The following is a 17,480-nucleotide window of genomic DNA, read 5'->3' on the forward strand; positions in this document are numbered from 1 at the left end:
ACACTGCCATCCTTCCCTTCTTTGTCCATCTTCAGCTCAGTTACCTCCTCTTCCAGGAAGGCTTCTAGGGTTTTCTCCTTCCCAGAGTCAGGCCATCTGTCCCTGTTCCCACCACATATATTCTGTCACATGTGACATGACCTATTGTTAATGTGGGGTCTACACAATTCTTCCTCTGTACAGTCAGGAAAAGGGTCTAATCCCTGTGCCTCTGTTATTGGATGGGGCCTGGCAGGCAGCATGTGCCCGGGAAAACGTGCAAAGTCAAACCAAGGAAGTACGGCAAGAATGATAATGCCGCAAATGCATGCACTGCGTAGTAGAAAGGGGAGGAGAGGTGGAGGCTCTGCCAACCCCTAGCCGGGAAGACGCATTGTGGGGACAGTAACGTTGGGGTATTTGGACCTAACAAGTGTGTGTGTGAGGGTGGGGGAGGGCACCGTAGGCAAAAGAGAGCAGCCTGGCCAAAGCGGGATGGGGGACCCTGTAGGCGGTGGAGGAGCAGAGGGGCTCTCGTCGGCCCCTGACCTGTGGCCCCTGCTCAGTTTGTCCCTGCCTCTCTGGACTTCCACTGGCTGAGGACGGACTCCCGGGCCCAGCATCAGGGTCCTCTGTGGCTAAGGCCAGCTTCAGCCATCTGGTCACTCTGTGCTCCTGTCCGTCCCCGAGCTCTCTGGCTTCCTTTCCGTCTTTATCCCTCGGCTCTCTGTTCCCTTTGCCTGGAGTGCCTTCCCCGCGTCTGCACCTGGCAGCAGGCAGCTCATCCCCCGGGACAGCCTCCTGCTCTGGGAAGACTGTCCTGGTCTCTGGTTCTGGACACAGCTGGGAGCTGGCCCCGTGCCTGCCAGGTAGGAGGTAAGCTGCTGGCTTCTCTGGCTCAACCTCCAGACAGCCTCGTGTGGAGATGGCCCATCTGCCCATTCCCAGATGGTGTGAGTGGCCACTCCATGTGGGGCTCCCGGCCAGGGCCTTGCTGGCAGTAGGAAACTAGGCAGTTCTTAAAAATTGGTGTCTAAGTGCTTCTGGCCACCAGTCTCATGGTCACCGAGGGTTTGGCCATCAGAGTGATGGCCTGGAGTCCCAGGGGAGTCCCAGGGGAGAAGGAGTGGGGGCATTCCAAAGTCTTGGGGGCTCAGGCCCTGGGGGCCCCAGGTCAGGGCCTCAGCCCCCATCACAGGCGTAGTTCTACTCCTTGCCATGAGCCTCCCAGGAGCTGCCCTAGCTGGACAGTGTCCTCTTGCCAGTTTCTAGCTGTCCTGATCCCGGGGTCCACACCCCCAGGCCTTCTGCCCTCGGTAGTACACTAAATTGGGCCCTGCCCCTTGTCCCCCTATCCCCTGACCCAGGCCCTGCCGGGTGTCCTCAGGGTCACGTCCCACTACGCATCCCCACCCTGGACTTCTCCCCTGGGCCCGACCCCACACACGTGGGCGCCAGTCCTTCCTGGGTCTCTTCAAGGAGCTCTTCATGGCCCCCACTCGGTCTCAATCACACAGCAACCCGGTAAGGTAGGTGTCCTCATCCCCCTCTTACAGAGAAGGAAACTGAGGCCCAGTGAGGGGAAGACCTTGCCTAGGGCCATGCAGCTAGAAAGGGTCTGGGCCCTGGGTCTCCATCCTGTCTGCACTGCAGGCCCCTGCCGCGGTCCTGTCTGGCCTCCCGGCCACTCTCTCCTGCTCCAGGCCTTGCATACCTCTGTGAAATCCTCCCTGCTCCCACGGTCCCCTGGATGTGAAGCACGCACAACCACAGGGCTCTGCCTTTCTAGAAGTGCCCGTGGAAGGGAGCCCAGGCTGTCCCCTTGGCCTCAACCCCAGAGGGAGCATCTCAGTGCTGCCAGCTGTTTCTGGAAGTGTCCACCGACTGGACCTTATTATGGCCGCAGGCCTCCTGCCTCCTGAGCTGGACGCTGCCCTCTGCCAACCTAGGACTGTTCCTGGGGGTCACTGATGGTGCAGCCTTGGTCCCCAAGGCTTCTTTCTGATGTGTGAGAAGCCCCGTCTGTGACAGAAAACCAATTTTCACATCAAAGGCCCTGCCTGTATGTGTGATCAGAGCCCTGGGAGTTTTTATGGGTGAATTCAGTTTCTAGCTTCCCAATAGAGGCAGAGCGATGGGTGTTCGCAGTGCTCTTGGGAGCCCCCACCGAGGACTGAAGGGAAGCCAATTCCAATTCCCGGAAGCCGAGCCAGTGCCTGCAGCGGCACCAAAGCTCCCTGTGCGAGAACTGACAGAGCAGACCGGGCTGGGCCAGCCCCCGGGACAGAGCCGACCCACAGCCAGGATGACACGTGGGCAACAAAGCCGCCCCCAGGCCCCCGAGCTCTCTGTGAGGGGCAGTGGCTGACCTTGGAGAAGCTGCTGGGTGGGTGCGGTCACTGAAGAAGGGACTCTGAGGTAGGCAGGGAAGGAGCAGCCTGGCTTTGGAGTCAGATGCACCTGCCTGGCTTGGGGATGTGATTCTCACCTCCCCTCCCGTCCTGGGGAAGTGGGGCCTGCCCTCTGGGCCGGGGGACCCTGGGCTGTGAACCTCCAGGGGATGGACCCTGTCCGCAGTTACCCTACAGAATGCCTTTCCCAAACTGGTGCCCCACAGCACACTGCCCTGCAGGCTTGCCTGGAGACAGGGATTCCATGGCTGAGTAAGTTTGAGAAACACTGGGTTACACTCTGCGGAACAGGTTTCTTCCCCGAAGGGCTGTCGGAGCCGTCATTTTACTTTGCTGGTCTTTAAAAGGACAGTGCTCCTTCCACCCCCGAAATGGGCTCAGTGGACTCAGCCTTAATGGACTCAGTGCCTGGCTGAGCCACAGCAAAGCAACTGAGGCGTGAGGCTGTGCAGACCATCCACAAACCAGGTGTTTCTACTGGTGCAGCGGGGGCCGAGCCCGGCTCTGGGTGCTCTAGAGAGGAGGACAAGCGCCTCAGGGAAGGGCCTGGGCTGGTCTGAATGGAGCCACGGAACGCGTGGGGTGGGGGGCGTGGTCAGGCTGGACAAAGGCATGGCAGGGCAAGTGTCCAAGTATCCAAGCCCAAGGCAAGTCCTTCTGAGCAGAATGAGGGTATTTCTGAGCAGCTGGGTAGTCTGGAAGGGCAGAGCCCCAGACTGGGCAGGGGCGTGCCTTGGGTGGTGGGGGGGGGTCTCTCCTATCCAGGCAGCCCTCCCCTGCCCCAGACAATAGGGCACCAGTCATCAGCTGCCCTGTTCCTCTCCCAGCATCTCTTACAGAAGGAGTGGGAAAGAAAGTAGCTTGGGGAGGTTTACCAGCAGCTCACGGAGCAAAGGCCAGGGCTCAGCCTTGCAGGGCCCGGTTCAAATCCCTCTTCCGAGCCTCAGGTTCCTCATCTATGGATGTCACCACACTGTGCCTGGAGATGCTCATGACCGTCCAGCTCGCTCCCCTGCCTGATCAAAGCCCTTGAATCCACCAGAGGTTTTCAACGCCTTCTGCCCTCCGAGAAACCCCACAGCTGTTCACAAGCCTTGGTTCTGCTTTAAATCACTCTTTCCCCGTGGAGATCAGCTGGGCTCCGGGATGTTTCCGGATGTGTGAGAAACAAACAAAGCTCTGGGCTGCACGTGAGCAGGAGGCCAGGCGGCCAGCTGGCCTGGGACCCCGGGTGGGCAGCCCTCCCCCGGCCCTGGTGCTGCCTCGGTCCCTTGCCTTGCTCAGGGACCGGAATGTCCCCGATCCTCAGTTTCCTCATTTGTGAAATGCAGGTCATGCCATTCTCCTCTCAAACAACAAGTTCAAGTTGGGTCCCAGGTCAGTGGCCTCTGTTTCCCAGACCAGTGCAAGACGCGAGGCCCCACAGGCAAGCAGACACTGGATTAGGGTTTGCCCTGGCCCTGGGGGGCAGTGCTGGGAATGACCCGTGTGTGGCCTTCCAAGAGGCTGGCAGCAGGACCCTGGACGGTGCCGCCGGCTCTGCCATCTGTGAATTTGAGGCTTTGCTCTCTCCCTCCCTCGGCCTGTTGAGTATTTCCTGAGCCGGGTTCACAGAGCCATCTTTTGAGGCATATTAACAAGTGTTGAAACCATCCCTATAAACTTTATACAATTAATTAGGGAAGAAGGGAGGGGGAGGAACAAAAATAAACCACGCTTGGCGGGCCATTCAGCATCATCATGAGATCAGCACGCTCCCGACCCCTTCCTCGGAACTGGTTTCCGGCTGCCTCAGAATCGCAGGTTCTCTTACAGGGTCATGGTTCCCCTGAACCGCTCTGTAGATGGCAATTTGAATGTGAAAAACGACCCTTTCCCTTTGAGATATTCTTTCAGAGCCTGCACACCAGTGAAACTACAAAGTCAGCCGGTCTGAAGGATCCCATGGGAGCTGATTCACCGAGGAGTGCAGTCTCTACATCCTGCTGATTTCAGCCCCCTGCCCTGGGGTCTCCTCCATCTCCTTGCTGGGTGCCCTGCAATCATTAAACCCTGCTCAGTATAATTGGCCTGGTACTAACGCAGCGGGCATTTGAACCTGGTGGTCCTACAACCGTGTGGCTGAAGAGGGGAGGTTTCCTGGTGAAGTACATTTGGGATGTGGGGATGGTGGCTCCATCCCTGGAGTGTCTTGGAAAAGCCTGCGCTGACCCTCTTGCTCTATGTCAGGGAAAGGTCCAGCACTGGCCCTGTCCTCCTGACTCTGGCCCAGCCCCCACCAAGATCGGCTCCAGCATCTGCTGAACTGAACCAAATGAATAAACTGGCGGCGTTCAGATGCAGACAGGAGTAAACGATCAAATCGGCCAGAGCTGGGTGCCTGTCTTGCTTTCTGGCTGTAATTAATGCTGACGGCTCCTGTCAGGGAATGGAGCCCTCAAAATGCACCAGGACGAGGCCCCTGGAAGAAGGCCTTACCAGGATTATCAGGCCAGGGCCTAGTAATTATGCCCCAGATGTTGACAATTCATCAAATTACAAGGCTGGTGGGGCCTGAGGTCCCAGCTTGGGAAGTGCACATTCCTACGTGAAGGTTCCCTGAGCCTCCTCCCAGCTCTCATTAGAGCCGGCTGGTGGATGAGGGGTGGGTGGGCAGCCCCCCTCAGGGCGGGTCAGCACCATATGGTCCTGATTTCTCAGCCTAGGCTCTTTGTACACATATGAGCTGCAGCAAGACTGTCCGGGGCTTAGCAATTTCCCAAACTCAAATTCTTTGTGCTAGGGAAAGCAAGGAAAGACCCTCACAGTTAGGTTCAGCCGTTGCTGGTGCCCCGAGGGCGGCACAATGTTCCTCCTGGAGCGCTTCTTCCTGGGACCTAGGGCATTTTGTAGAGTGGGCTCTGTAGTGACCTCTGCACCTCAAGTCAGCAAACTGTAGGAGCTTCAGCTGGGTGGGGTCCCAAGAGCTTGCACCAAGGTCAGAGACTTGCCCCTCATGTGCTCCTTGGCCCTGCTGGGGCTGCCTCCCTCTGTGCTGCTCATCTGTGACGTGAGGGGCTGGAACTGGGCAATGTCTTTGCTGGAACCAGGTTTTATTTGATCCGTGCAGTTAAAAGAACCCAGACTGGGCATAATGGCTCAGGCCTGTAATCCCCGCACTTTGGAAGGTCAAGGTAGGAGAATTGCTTGGGTTCAGGAGTTTAAGACCAGCCTGGGCAACATAGTGAGACCCCATCTCTAAAAAAAAAAAAAAAAAGAAAAGAAAAAAGAAAAAGAAGTTGGGTGTGGTGGCACATGCCTGTAGTTCCAGCTACTCAGGAGGCTGAGGCAGGAGGATTGCTTAAACCCTGGGGGTTGAGGCTGCAGTGAGCTATGATGGCACCACTACACTCCAGCCTGGGTGACAGAGCGAGACTTTGTCTCAAACAAAAAAACAAAGAACCCCAAACCAAATGAATTAGTCACAACATTTAAAACTTGCAACCTTTTACATAAACGTCCAGAGTTTGGGCTTTTCTTGAAAAGCTGGGAGATCTCGTAGACCCTGGCCCACAGGCTCCACCCTTCCCTGTGGTCTCACACCTACCCGGCTGCCCATGGCGAGGTGACTCGCCAGCTCTGCAGGGCATCTGATCTGTAACCCTTGGCCTAGAAAGTCTCCCAGGGCCCTCTCACCTCTACGATGCTGTGAGACTGTGAAAGCAGCTGGCTTCTGTTTTGGGGAGAGGGGCTGCTCGGTGATGTCCGAGTGTGCTGGAAGTAATTACACGTATGTCCATGTCACACACCATGGCTAGCAGAGGCGGTGTTTACAGCACTGTGCCCTTGAACCGATCCCAAAATACCTGCTGAAATGAACCGATCCCAAAATACCTGCTGAAATGACACATTTGCCCGTGACTGGTGGGGAGAGACATGATTACCCCGTCAGGTATCAGAAAATACTGTTCCTCATCAGGCTGGCAGCGAGGAAAAAGCTTGGCTCCCATAGGGTGAGGGAGGATGGAGGATGGGACCGGCGGGCACGGATGTGTCTGACTGAGCTGCCTGGGCCACCAGCTCAGGTACAGTGGGCTGTTCTGGTGGAAGGAAGTCTGGGGGACACACCATCAACCCATTTTGGTGCCAGCTATGGATGGGGTGGAAATCTGGAGTAGGGAGCAGCAGCTGACTGGAAGCATGACCGTCACAGAAGGGTGACCGCTACTGCGTGGCCGAACTCTGTGAGGCAGTCTAGAGGGAGCCAGCGTGACCAGGACAGCTCGCAGCACACACCGAGGCTGCAGTCACTCTGCCTCGCCTGTGGCCCTGGACCACGCCCAGGCCGAGCTCTGCCCTCCTGCCCCACCCTTGCCTGCCGGGGCCTCTCTCATGGGTGGTTTCCCAGCCTCCTTGAGAGCCGCCCCCTAGGCTGTGGGGTGGGCCTTCCTTGGTTTCCACAGACAATTGTCACCCACTGGTAAAGAACTGGTTGAAACCCTTAAAAATGCAAAGGTTTTTATAGAATTTGGATTTCCAGCTTCTCTGGAAATGCTGGAAGATGTGGTAGTGGTGACTGCATGGGCGGAACCGCACCCCGATGGTGACTGCGTGGGCGGAACCGCACCCCGATGGTGACTGCGTGGGCGGAACCGCACCCCGATGGTGACTGCGTGGGCGGAACCGCACCCCGATGGTGACTGCGTGGGCGGAACTGCACCCCGATGGGGCAGGTGCCCCTGATCCAGGCCCTGCCATTTTCTCTGCTCTCCTGCACCCAACCAGCCTCACCTATTTTCTCACTTGCCGGGTGCTGCAAGTGTCTATGAGCCCATGAGCCTGCAATTCTAGCTCAGGTCCGTCTCTCCAGTCCTCCCACCCCGCTGGGCCAGCCTCTGCCAGCCTCCCTGCCTCCTGCCCCACATACCCATCCTTCCTGCACAGTGAAGGAGGAGGGCTGACGATGATGTCCTGCCCCGTAGACCCTGGAGTGAGCTGCTGAATTTCCCTGGAGCCCGTGTCCTCCTCTGGAAACGGAGTGTGCTGTGGAGGGAATGGCTCCCTGGACCTGGGCTCACGGCGGGCAGCAGAGGGAGGCTGGGTTGATGAGAGTAGCTGCGACGCGCTGGGCCAGCCCTGGGACAAATGAAGCCAGGGGTCGGCGTGGAGCTGAAGCGATGTGGGCCCTTCCCTCCCTATCTAGATGTCACTGGCCCTGAGCACAGGCTGGCCAGGCAGGAGCTTCATCATCCCCATTTCACAGATGAAGATCTGGAGCTCGGAGAGGCCAGGAGTACCAGCCATGTGCCCTTCCTGCTGACTGCCCCTCCTCTGGCTGCTGTAGCACCTGGCACACCCTCACCCACTGCCTTCAGGGCAAAGCTGGCATTGAAGGACAACCTCTTCCTTCCAAGCGGCTCCTTCCAGATTCACGTGTCACCTCCTCTGAGGAGCCTTCCTCAGCTCCCGCCCCCTCCAGTTTCTCACTTATGGACTCATTGCTCTGTCTTCTGCCACCTCTCCTCCCACAGTGACCAGCCACAAGGCTCCAGTGCCCACCACAGATGCTCTTCCTCACCGGTGGATGAGCAGCCTTGGCTTGCACACCCCCCGTGATGTGGAACTCACTGCTCCCCGGGCAGACGGATGGGTTTGCAAAGATTTTGTTTAAGCCTGGTCCTTCTCAGGCTAGACCCTCCACCTTGCAGCGCCTGGCTCAACTGTGCCCAGGACCTCCACGTGGCTGGGAAGATGAGGCCTCAGGCTCCAGCCTGGGGAGGGCTCTCAGCTTGGCTGGGTAGGGCTGTAGGCCCCTTTTCCAGCCACTCGGAGTGGAACCCCAGAGTGGACAAGAGATGGCCAATTCCTCAAGGCTGGGTGCTCCAGGGCCATGGGCTTCTCACTTCCCCCTACACCCTTACCAGCCCGGCCCATCTTGGGTGCACCCTCTCTCTGGGTGTTCCCCCCGAAACTCCCCACTTATCAGCATCCTCTTCACCTTCTGACTTCAACTCACACCTCCCTTCCTCAAGGCAGTGCCCCTTACCCCCACCAGGCCAGGTCTGGGTTATAGGAGCTCTGCTTCCTAGCCCTGGCCACAAGGCATAGTGAAGCTGGAATTTGTGGAAGTTTTTTGTTCTCTCTCCCACTCAACCACAGGCTCCAAGTGGGGAGGGACCCCTGGATGTGTTTCCTGCTACTGTATCCCAAATGCCGAAGTGCCTCGTACAGAATGAGAACACGGTAAATGCCTGCTGAATGGATCAACGGCCAAGGGAACGATTGAATGACCCTCCATCCTGCGGGCTCTGGTGCCCGGCCGGAACACTAGAGGGCGCTCTTGACCTGCCGAAGGCTGCCTCCAGCCCGGGCGGACTCCTGCGCTGGACTCCTGCCCTCCGGCCACAGCCTGGGAGATCAGCCAGGACGCTGCCATTGAGGACTCAGGCCCAAAAGGGGTGCCTTCAGCCTCACAGGCACCCCCCCAGCTGGAGTCGGTCACAGGGCAGCAGGAATGGTCCCTGAACCCAGTCTGTGTGCCCAACTCTGAAGCTCTCCTGGGGTCAACTCCTTGGCTCCTGCAACAGCTGAAGGGGCTGAGGCTTGGCGGGCTAGGGAGGCGCCTGAGGACACATGGACTATAGACCCCTGGGCCCATTCTGTCTCCACTGCATGGGCTGGACACGGTGCCAGCCCTGGTCCTAAGCAGGGCAGCTTCGTACCCAAATCACTGCTTTCTCTTTAGTCTATTTGCTTCGAAGATCTGGGCTTGGCTCGGTGACCTTGTGCAGGTCTGTGAACATGTTTTTCCATGCGATGGGGCGAGGATGCTGTGGGGCTGGTCTGTTGCCTGGGGAAGCGGGAGTGGGTTCCAGCCAGTGACCACACTGCAAACATATCACAGACAAACCAGCAAAGCATAGGACCAACCCCCTCTGCTGGGCCCCCTACACTACTGTCCCTGCTAAGTCACCTCCCAGAGCTAGGTGTGGACAGGAGGTACCTGGGTTGCTGCCAGGAGGATGCAAAAAACTGCAGCAGATACAGGAGGCATCTGGGAGCCGAGGGCGGAGCAGCAGCTCAGGCCCCGATGACCTGGGGTGGCTGCCTCCCATGACTGGGCTGCCTCACATGGGACACTCATGGGGAGACTGGGGACAGAGTGCTGGACCAAGACAAAGGGCTGGACTCAGGAGACACCTGCCCTGTGCTGGCTCAGGGCCCTGGGGAGAACGGCCAGCATGGGTGGCCCTGGTTGCATCTCCCTGAGGTTCCAGTCTGGGTGTCATTATCGGGACTCCGGAGTCTGCTTTTATCCCGTCCCAGCTCCACTAGAATCTGGGTGTTGCGGGGCAGCACTGCAGGGGACAGACGAAAATGAGATGGAGGATGCTGAAATCTAAAAACAGATGAATCTGGGATATTTCAGATAAATTGTTTAACTGATAACATTTTTACAATCAAAGCTGTTTTTGAACTACAAGAGTGCAAGAGAGCGTGTGAACGTGCGGTGCTCTGTGGGCCTTTTTTGTTCACTTGATTAATTACAAACTGTCCATCTGAGTTCTTCATTTCAAAATTGGTCCCAGGCTGAGGCCCCGTCTCACAGACCACATTTCAGCCCAGAACTCTCAGTCCTCTGGGGCCTTGGCTGTCGCTGCTCCCAGGACTGAGGCCGGAGATGAAGTGCAGCTACCGCTCCCTCGACTGCAGAGGGGCTTGGGCACGGCGCTGCGGGGCCCAGGAGGTGCAGTGTGTGTGGTTCCAGACCTGCTCAGAGCTGACCTGCAGCACCCGCCAGCCCTCGTTTCTCAGTCATTCAGGCTTCACCAGCAAATTAGTGCAACCGCCTCCTAACCGCACCCCTTCCTCCAGTTTCTGCCTGTAGGCAGGGAGGCCTTTTCTACTTTTTAATAATTAATTGATAGATTAAAAATTTTTTAAAAAAACATATGGGGTTTCGGCCAGGACCGGCAGCTCATGCCTATAATCCTAGCACTTTGGGAGGCCGAGGTGGTCAGACTGCCTGAGCTCAGGAGTTTGAGACCAGCCTGTGCAACATGGCAAAACCCCATCTCTATTAAAAACACAAAAAATTAGCCAGGAGTGGTGGCACGTGCCTGTCATCCCAGCTACTTGGGAGGCTGAGGCACGAGAATCACTTGAACCCAGGAGGCGAAGGTTGCAGTGAGCCAAGATCATGCCACTGTACTCCAGCCTGGGCGACAGAGGAAGGCACTGTCTCCAAAAAAAAAAAAAAAAAAAAAGAGATGGGTTTGGCCATATTGCCCAGGCTGAGCATGCCCTGCCCTCAGCTGCGCCTCTGCAGAGACACCCTGGACAGTGAGACAGAGCTGGGTGTTTCATCACCAGGGGAAGATTCAGAAATTCTTCCTTTTTTTTTGAGACAGTCTCGCTCTGTCGCCCAGGCTGGAGTGCAGTGGCGCGATCTCGGCTTACTGCAAGCTCCACCTCTCGGGTTCACACCATTCTCCTGCCTCAGCCTCCCAAGTAGCTGGGACTACAGGCGCCCGCCACCGCACCTGACTAATTTTTTGTATTTTTAATAGAGATAGGGTTTCACCGTGTTAGCCAGGATGGTCTCGATCTCCTGACCTCGTGATCCGCCCGCCTCGGCCTCCCAAAGTGCTGGGATTACAGGCATGAGCCACCGCGCCCAGCCACACCCCCTAATTTCTAATAATGGCTATGACACGGAGGTGCGAATAGAGGTACGAATGAGGAATAGGAGAGGTGGTGAAATGAATAAATAGACTTTTAAGTTTAAGTTAGACTTAGTTTTTGTTTTCTTTTTTTGGAAAGCAGGAAAGCATCCTAACAATTTGATCCCAGGGGTGGAATACAGTAGTTGGGAAGGGAGCAGCTGGGCTGGATACAGATAGGTATGAGGAGGAGAAACCAAACATCCACTCCAAGCATCCGTTTCTCGGGGTGGTCTGAGAAGCACTCTCTTGCCAACACGCAGACCATCCTGGCCCCGGCCCTGCTCACGTAGACAGCTTGAGAGGCTGGCTGATTGGTGTGAGGGAGTGGGTCACATAGCCTGGGTGCTAATCCAGCCTTTGGCATGCAAGCAGGCCATGTCTCAGCTAAGTCCTGTCACCCTCTGAGCTCAGATTTCTCATCCGTCAGGTAGGGCTGAAACCACTAGCCTCCCATGGTGGGACGGCATGCATGAGTGTGCACCCAGCAAGCACTTAATACTTGCACCTGCTTCCCTGGCACACTGGAAGGGCTTTGGGAGATGAAGGGTGACAGTTTTTCTTCTCTGTTCCCAAAGGAAGCATCGCGAGGGGGGGATCTCTGGCTCTTTGGTAGTTTGTCTCTGGGGACAAGTGATTTCTTTCTTTTTTCTTTTTCAAGACATGGTCTTGCTCTGCTCTGTCACCCAGGTTGGAGTGCAGTGGTGTGATCTCGGCTCACTGCAACCTGCCTCCTGGGTTCAAGTGGTTCTCCTGCCTCAGCCTCCCAAGTAGCTGGGACTACAGGCATGTGCCACTACACCCGGCTAGTTTTTGCTTTTTTTTTTTTTTTTTTTTTTGGTAGAGATGGGGTTTCACCATGTTGGCCAGGCTGATCTCAAATTTCTGACCTCAAGTGATCCATCCGTCTCAGCCTCCAAAAGTGCTGGGATTACAGGTGTGAGCCACCGCGCCCAGCCAGGACAAGTGATTTCTATAAACACAGAGTCAAGTCCCATCCCCCAGCCCTTGCCTCCGTCTTGGTTCTACTTGGTGCAGCTCTGGGAGACCTCTTTGGCTTCACCTTCTGTTGTTTCCCTGTCACCTGCTCACTCACTCTGCCACACTGACCTTGAGTGTACCTGAACACACAAAGCTTGCTCCAACTTCATGACCTGCGCACTTGCTTTTTCCTCTGCCGGGATCTCCCCCAAGATCTCTGCAGCTTTTTCATCATTTAAATCTCACTTCAAGCCTTCTGATTATTTAATCCAAATTGTACCTGTCCATTCACCCAGCCAACACTCTCATCATATCCTTGTTTTATTCTCTTTAAAGCACATTAAATGATATCTAAGAAACGTTTAAATAGGTTTCTGAATGTGTAAAACAAACCAGAAGGTCACTAAAGCCTAATGTTAAGAGTTAAGACAATCAAACTACCAAAGAAGAGGAAAAGCCAACATTGTGACATTGTAAATAGGAGATGAGAAGGTCTAATGTTTTCTGTGTAAAAGTCAAAGTTTAGGCAAGATTAAGCCCTGCATGAGTGACAGGTGCTTTCATCTTAGTCAGAAGTCAGCAGAGAAGAAAAAAGGGCTTGTAATAAACAAGATACCTCCAGGAAGATGACATTGAGCTTCTAATTATTCATTTCTCTCTCTCCCAGGGCAACCTCCCATTCCCATATGGTTCTCCAAAGACTGTGACTGGGCCTGATCCATCTTTGTGCCATCCCAGTGCCCAGGCCAGGGTATGACACCCATCAGATTTGTTGAACACAGCCAAGCCTCCTATTTCTGAGACGGCAAAATCACTTTATCAACATAAATACTGATTACTGCCCCAAAATGCAAGCGTGCTGCGCCTAGGGCTCCTCTGAAGGCCCAACCTTTGATTCACAATGTTCTGAGTAAAGCATTATCCCTATGCTGTTGATTCCATGATGTCTTCTGTCTCTGGACCAGTTGGGATCCAAAAGGTCTTAAACACGGGTGATTTCCTCTTTAAACTCTATGCCTGCAATTCCAACCTTTACCACGAGGTGACAGGATTACACAAACCTTATCAAAACTAGTTTAATCTCTGACTACTTCTAATTAAAATACGCCCTAAATTAAAACAATATTCATACATATATGCATATATTTTAAAACTTATATTGGCGTAGTTTTAAAAGGATAATACCCACAGTTGGCCAGCATTTGGGGAAATATGCAGCATTTATTCATTGTTGGTGGGAATGTAAATTAGTACAGTCTCCTGGAGGGCAATTTGGCAATACACATCAAAAGCCTTAAACATGTGCAAACCCTTTGGTGTAGCAATTCCACTTTTAGTTATTTATTCTAAGGAGATAATCATGGAAATAAGCTATATTTATTCCCAGGATGTTGAATGTAAGGGTGAAAAATTGTCAATATAAATAATTTAACTTTGAGACTAGTTAAATAAATGATATATCGGAACAAATACAATGTAGCCATTACATTCTCTAAGGATTTTTAATGATGTGGAAAAGTCTCATGCTATATTTAGTGAAAAAAATAGTACAAAAAAAGTCCAATGTAATTGTATTTCAGATTATGAGACTGACGTGCTGCCTACTGTGCTAAGAAGGCACTTGTAATTCTATTTTAAAGGCAATAAATATAAAAGCAAACTTGCATATAAGAAATACTAGAACAATCACCAAGATAAGAGGACTTATCTGTGAGTGGCAGAATTAGAGATGCTTTTTCCTTGTGTTTTTCTCTACTGTCCAAATGTTTTACAATAAACATGCTTTTTGTAGTAATCAAAAGAGGCTGTTAATGAATCCTTCGGAGCAGAGAGGACAGGCCAGCCTCTGTACAAGGAGGGCATGGACAGGGCGAGCCGGGCCCTTGTCGGCTCTGACTTCCTCAAGTCCACAACCTGCCCCACAGATGTGGGTGGCCTCTATGCCCATGTCCTCCAGCCACTCCCATCAGGTCCACATATGGACCTGGCTTCAGCTGAGGGGACTGGCCTGAGTTAATCTGGAAAAGCACTGACAGTCTCCACCACCGCCCCCGGCCGGACTCTATTCTCGCTCTTACAAAGGGATAAGATACTGGCACAAAGAGAAAGAAAAAGAAGTTCTCCCTGAGGCCGGTCCAGAAGTTTACTAAGCTACGAAAACAAACAAACAAAACCTTTTTCTAAAACTGACCATTCTCTAAGTTGTTTTTCCAAATATTGCAATTTTATACTGAGTAGATTAGAACGCTTTCTGAAACCCATCTTTTCTTCTCTTGAGACTGTCAACGATGAGGAAAGACGGCGGTATTTACGGAAGGGCTGCCACACACAGGACGGACGTGGCCTCTGTGCCTGACACTCATTTAACCCCAGCTCTGCAGGTGTCATCTCCCCAGGCCCCAGAGGTCAAGTAGCCGGCCCAAGTCCACGCAGGTGACTGACTCAAAGCCACGGTGTCCTCTGCACATGACGGGCCTCGGAGGCGGCCCAGGCCCTTCGGCAGGAGGCAGTCCCCATAGCCTCTGGGATGACCACATGGAGCCATCTGCAAATATACCTCAGGCTGAGAGCTGGGCAGAGCCCTCCTGTCCTCCACAGGCTAAGAGATAGGAATTTCTGCTCAGGACCTGGGCCCCGGGAGCCTGCAAAAGATCCCCCCCTTCCTCAAATGCGGCTGCTTTTCCTCCTGCAGGGGAAGCTGAGCGGGGTGTCTGCCCCACCCTGTGGGTCTCGCAGAAGGAATGGCCCGGGTGGCGGTGCGAGAACAAGGGGCTTGGAGGCGCACAGCTGGGCTTGCTCCTGGTGCTGGCCACATGAATGCCCTGAATCCAGCCCACCCAGGGAAGACGCCTACCTCCGTGTGGAAATGGGGGTCCGTGTGTAAGCTGGGGCTGGGTGACCTCAGGGAGAAGGCCATCATGGGCTGTGATACCAGCTTCCTAGAGACTTTGACAGGGTCCCCTCACCCCTCACCAGGCCCAGCCTGCTCAGGCTTCCCAGTGATTGGGGAGCTGCTGATAGGACCAGGGGCACGGCTGCCAGAGCTGCCTACACACAGGAAGTGGGGGGGCTTGCTGGACCCCAACTCTCTTCCTTCCAAGAAAACTCCCAGTGTCAAGCCTGAGGGACACCCGCAGGACTCCACACACATCCATCTGTCCGTTCCCAGCCCCGACAGTGACAGCGCTCTTTCTCCAGGCCAGGCCCAGGTGTGAGGGAGCCCGATACCACCTCCACACTCAACTTCATCTTTAATTCCCGACAGTCCTGTCACAGCCCCAGGGACAGCAGCCCCGGGTTTGCCCTGACTCACGTTCTGGGTGCTCTAAGCCAAGGGGCTTTCCTTTCCCAAGGCTTCACAGAGAGTAAGCTGCAGAGATGAGAACCATGCCCAGCTACTTAATCCACACCCAGCCTCCCGCCTGTCGGCCGCAGGGCCAGCTGCCCACCCCACCCAGCTGGGTCCCGGGAGGAAGGAGTGAGGGAGAAGAGACCTCTGTGGGACCCAGACCCTGGCAGCTGCTCTGGTGTGGCTGAGAACAAGCCCCTGGCAGCTGCTCTGGTGTGGCTGAGAACAAGCCCCCACCCCTCCCCCGGGTATGCAGGCAGCATCTTCTCCGAGGCTGTGGACCGCTGGGTCACTGTTTGCTCCGAGGAAACAATGGACAAGAGGGGATGGAAACTGCTCGCCCACTCCCTACCCTCTCCCCTCTGGACCTGTGAATACAGAGTAACCGGGGCGAAGGGAACTGGGTCGTGCCAGGAGTGGTTCTGTTAGTCTCCGGTCCTCCCGGGCTGGTGCTGGTACAGCGAATAATGCCAAGACACGGGGCTGAACTTTGCAGCAAAAGCCTGTGCTTCCTCAAGACGCTGGACACCCAAAGGTCCGGGCTGCCGTGCCCAGGAGACGGAAGCCTGACCCCTGCCTAGACAGAAGAGCAGCTGGGGACGGTGGCAGGGCCCTAACCCCAGTGTGTGCCGTGGGATGAGGGTGGTCACGGCTGCTTTTCACATGGCATTCTTACTCCCGCGGAGTCTGAGAGGCCAGGCTGTTTGCTGCTGGGGGAGCTGCCCTGACTGCTTGGGAGATCCCAAACTTGACTCAGCCCAGCACGGGGCCACTCTGGCATGAAGTCAATGTTCCCCAGAGTTACCACCAAGTCCTGGAGGGCTGCGTTTGTGACACATTTTGTGCCTTCATCTCTGCATTCACAGAGCAGAAAATTAAAGCTCAGAGAAGGTGAGCACCTTCTCTAAGGTCACTCAGCCAGGAGGAAGCAGAGTGGACCCCCTATGCCAAGTCTCCCTGGTGCTGGGTCTGGACTCCTCTCCTCCACTGCAGGACCAGGGACCACCCCTCTTCATTGCCAGCCGTCCCGACTGCACAGATCTGGCCCCTGAATCAGCCAGCATTTCCCTCCTTGCGTCTTCCTGCCCCGGAGGCACAGAATGAATCTGCCCCTCCCTTGCTGGCCCTGCCAATCTCTTCTGCTGGGCTCCCCCTGCTCTTTCCGATGTCCCAGGACCTCCGGATGCTGCCGCCACGACCCTCAACCCCCGCGCAGGACCTGGCGGTGGCACAGCCACACTGTGCCTTGCTGCTGATGTGGCACTCACTTGGCCTGGGCTGGGACATCTATTCCAAGAATGCGCTAACTTTTGGGTTCATTTTAAGAGATCTGCCAAAGGATGACACTACAAGGCCAAACTGGAACCAGCCAGTCTCCTGTTATCGAGTGACGACGAGGAGCGGTGGCTGGGACAGGTCCTCCACCCACTGGGAAGAGGCCCAGCCTGTCCAGTGGAGCACGCCACAGTGCGGGGGCTGGACTTACTGAAGAAGCAGTGCTAGGTGGACTCAGTGCCACCCAGACACCTGAGCGAGGTGCTCTGCTTTGCCTCCAGGGCAGCCCCGGAGATCTGTGCAGCCCTGGAGCTCACGCTAACACCCTCCACAGAAAGGCCACTACTGCTGAGGAGCAGAGGAGGAGACAGCAGCGCAGACAGAGTTAAATCAAGGCTCAGGGAAAGAATATTGGTTTAAGAGAAAAGGGCGAAGAGAGCAAAAAATAAATGACAAATTACCGGGTAGCCATCGCGTCCTGATTGCCCCTGTGGTAATTAATATGTCATTAATAATCAGACTTTCGGCAGAAACCATATGGCAGCACTTAGAGCTCAATCAGGGCCCAGTCCCACACCACCCCCCGACAGCTGGCTGGTGACCTGCTCTGAGGGGAGGACTCAAGGGCTCCAGCAGTCTTGGGGGCAGAGCAGCCCTTTCCTGCCTCGGAGGGCCAGGCGGGTGGGACCAGGAGCCTCGGGGCTTCATCAGGGTCCCCAGGCATAGTCACATGAATGTCCTCCCCATGCTGGCCGGGCATAGGGTAAATGTCACGTGGGGACG

The 17,480-nt window shown here is 55.2% G+C and overlaps 1 protein-coding gene across 1 annotated transcript in view; it reads right to left on the bottom strand.

The window, feature by feature from the left end:
• Positions 1-17,480, bottom strand: part of COL23A1 (collagen type XXIII alpha 1 chain) — a 362,273-nt gene that overhangs the window by 34,779 nt on the left and 310,014 nt on the right. Inside the window, exon 5 of the mRNA XM_015141597.3 lies at positions 17,159-17,185. Coding sequence (XP_014997083.3) covers positions 17,159-17,185 — 27 coding nt within the window. The remainder of the gene's footprint in view (positions 1-17,158; positions 17,186-17,480) is intronic.

The sequence above is a fragment of the Macaca mulatta genome, chromosome 6, assembly GCF_049350105.2.
Source record: "Macaca mulatta isolate MMU2019108-1 chromosome 6, T2T-MMU8v2.0, whole genome shotgun sequence".
NCBI lineage: Eukaryota > Metazoa > Chordata > Mammalia > Primates > Cercopithecidae > Macaca > Macaca mulatta.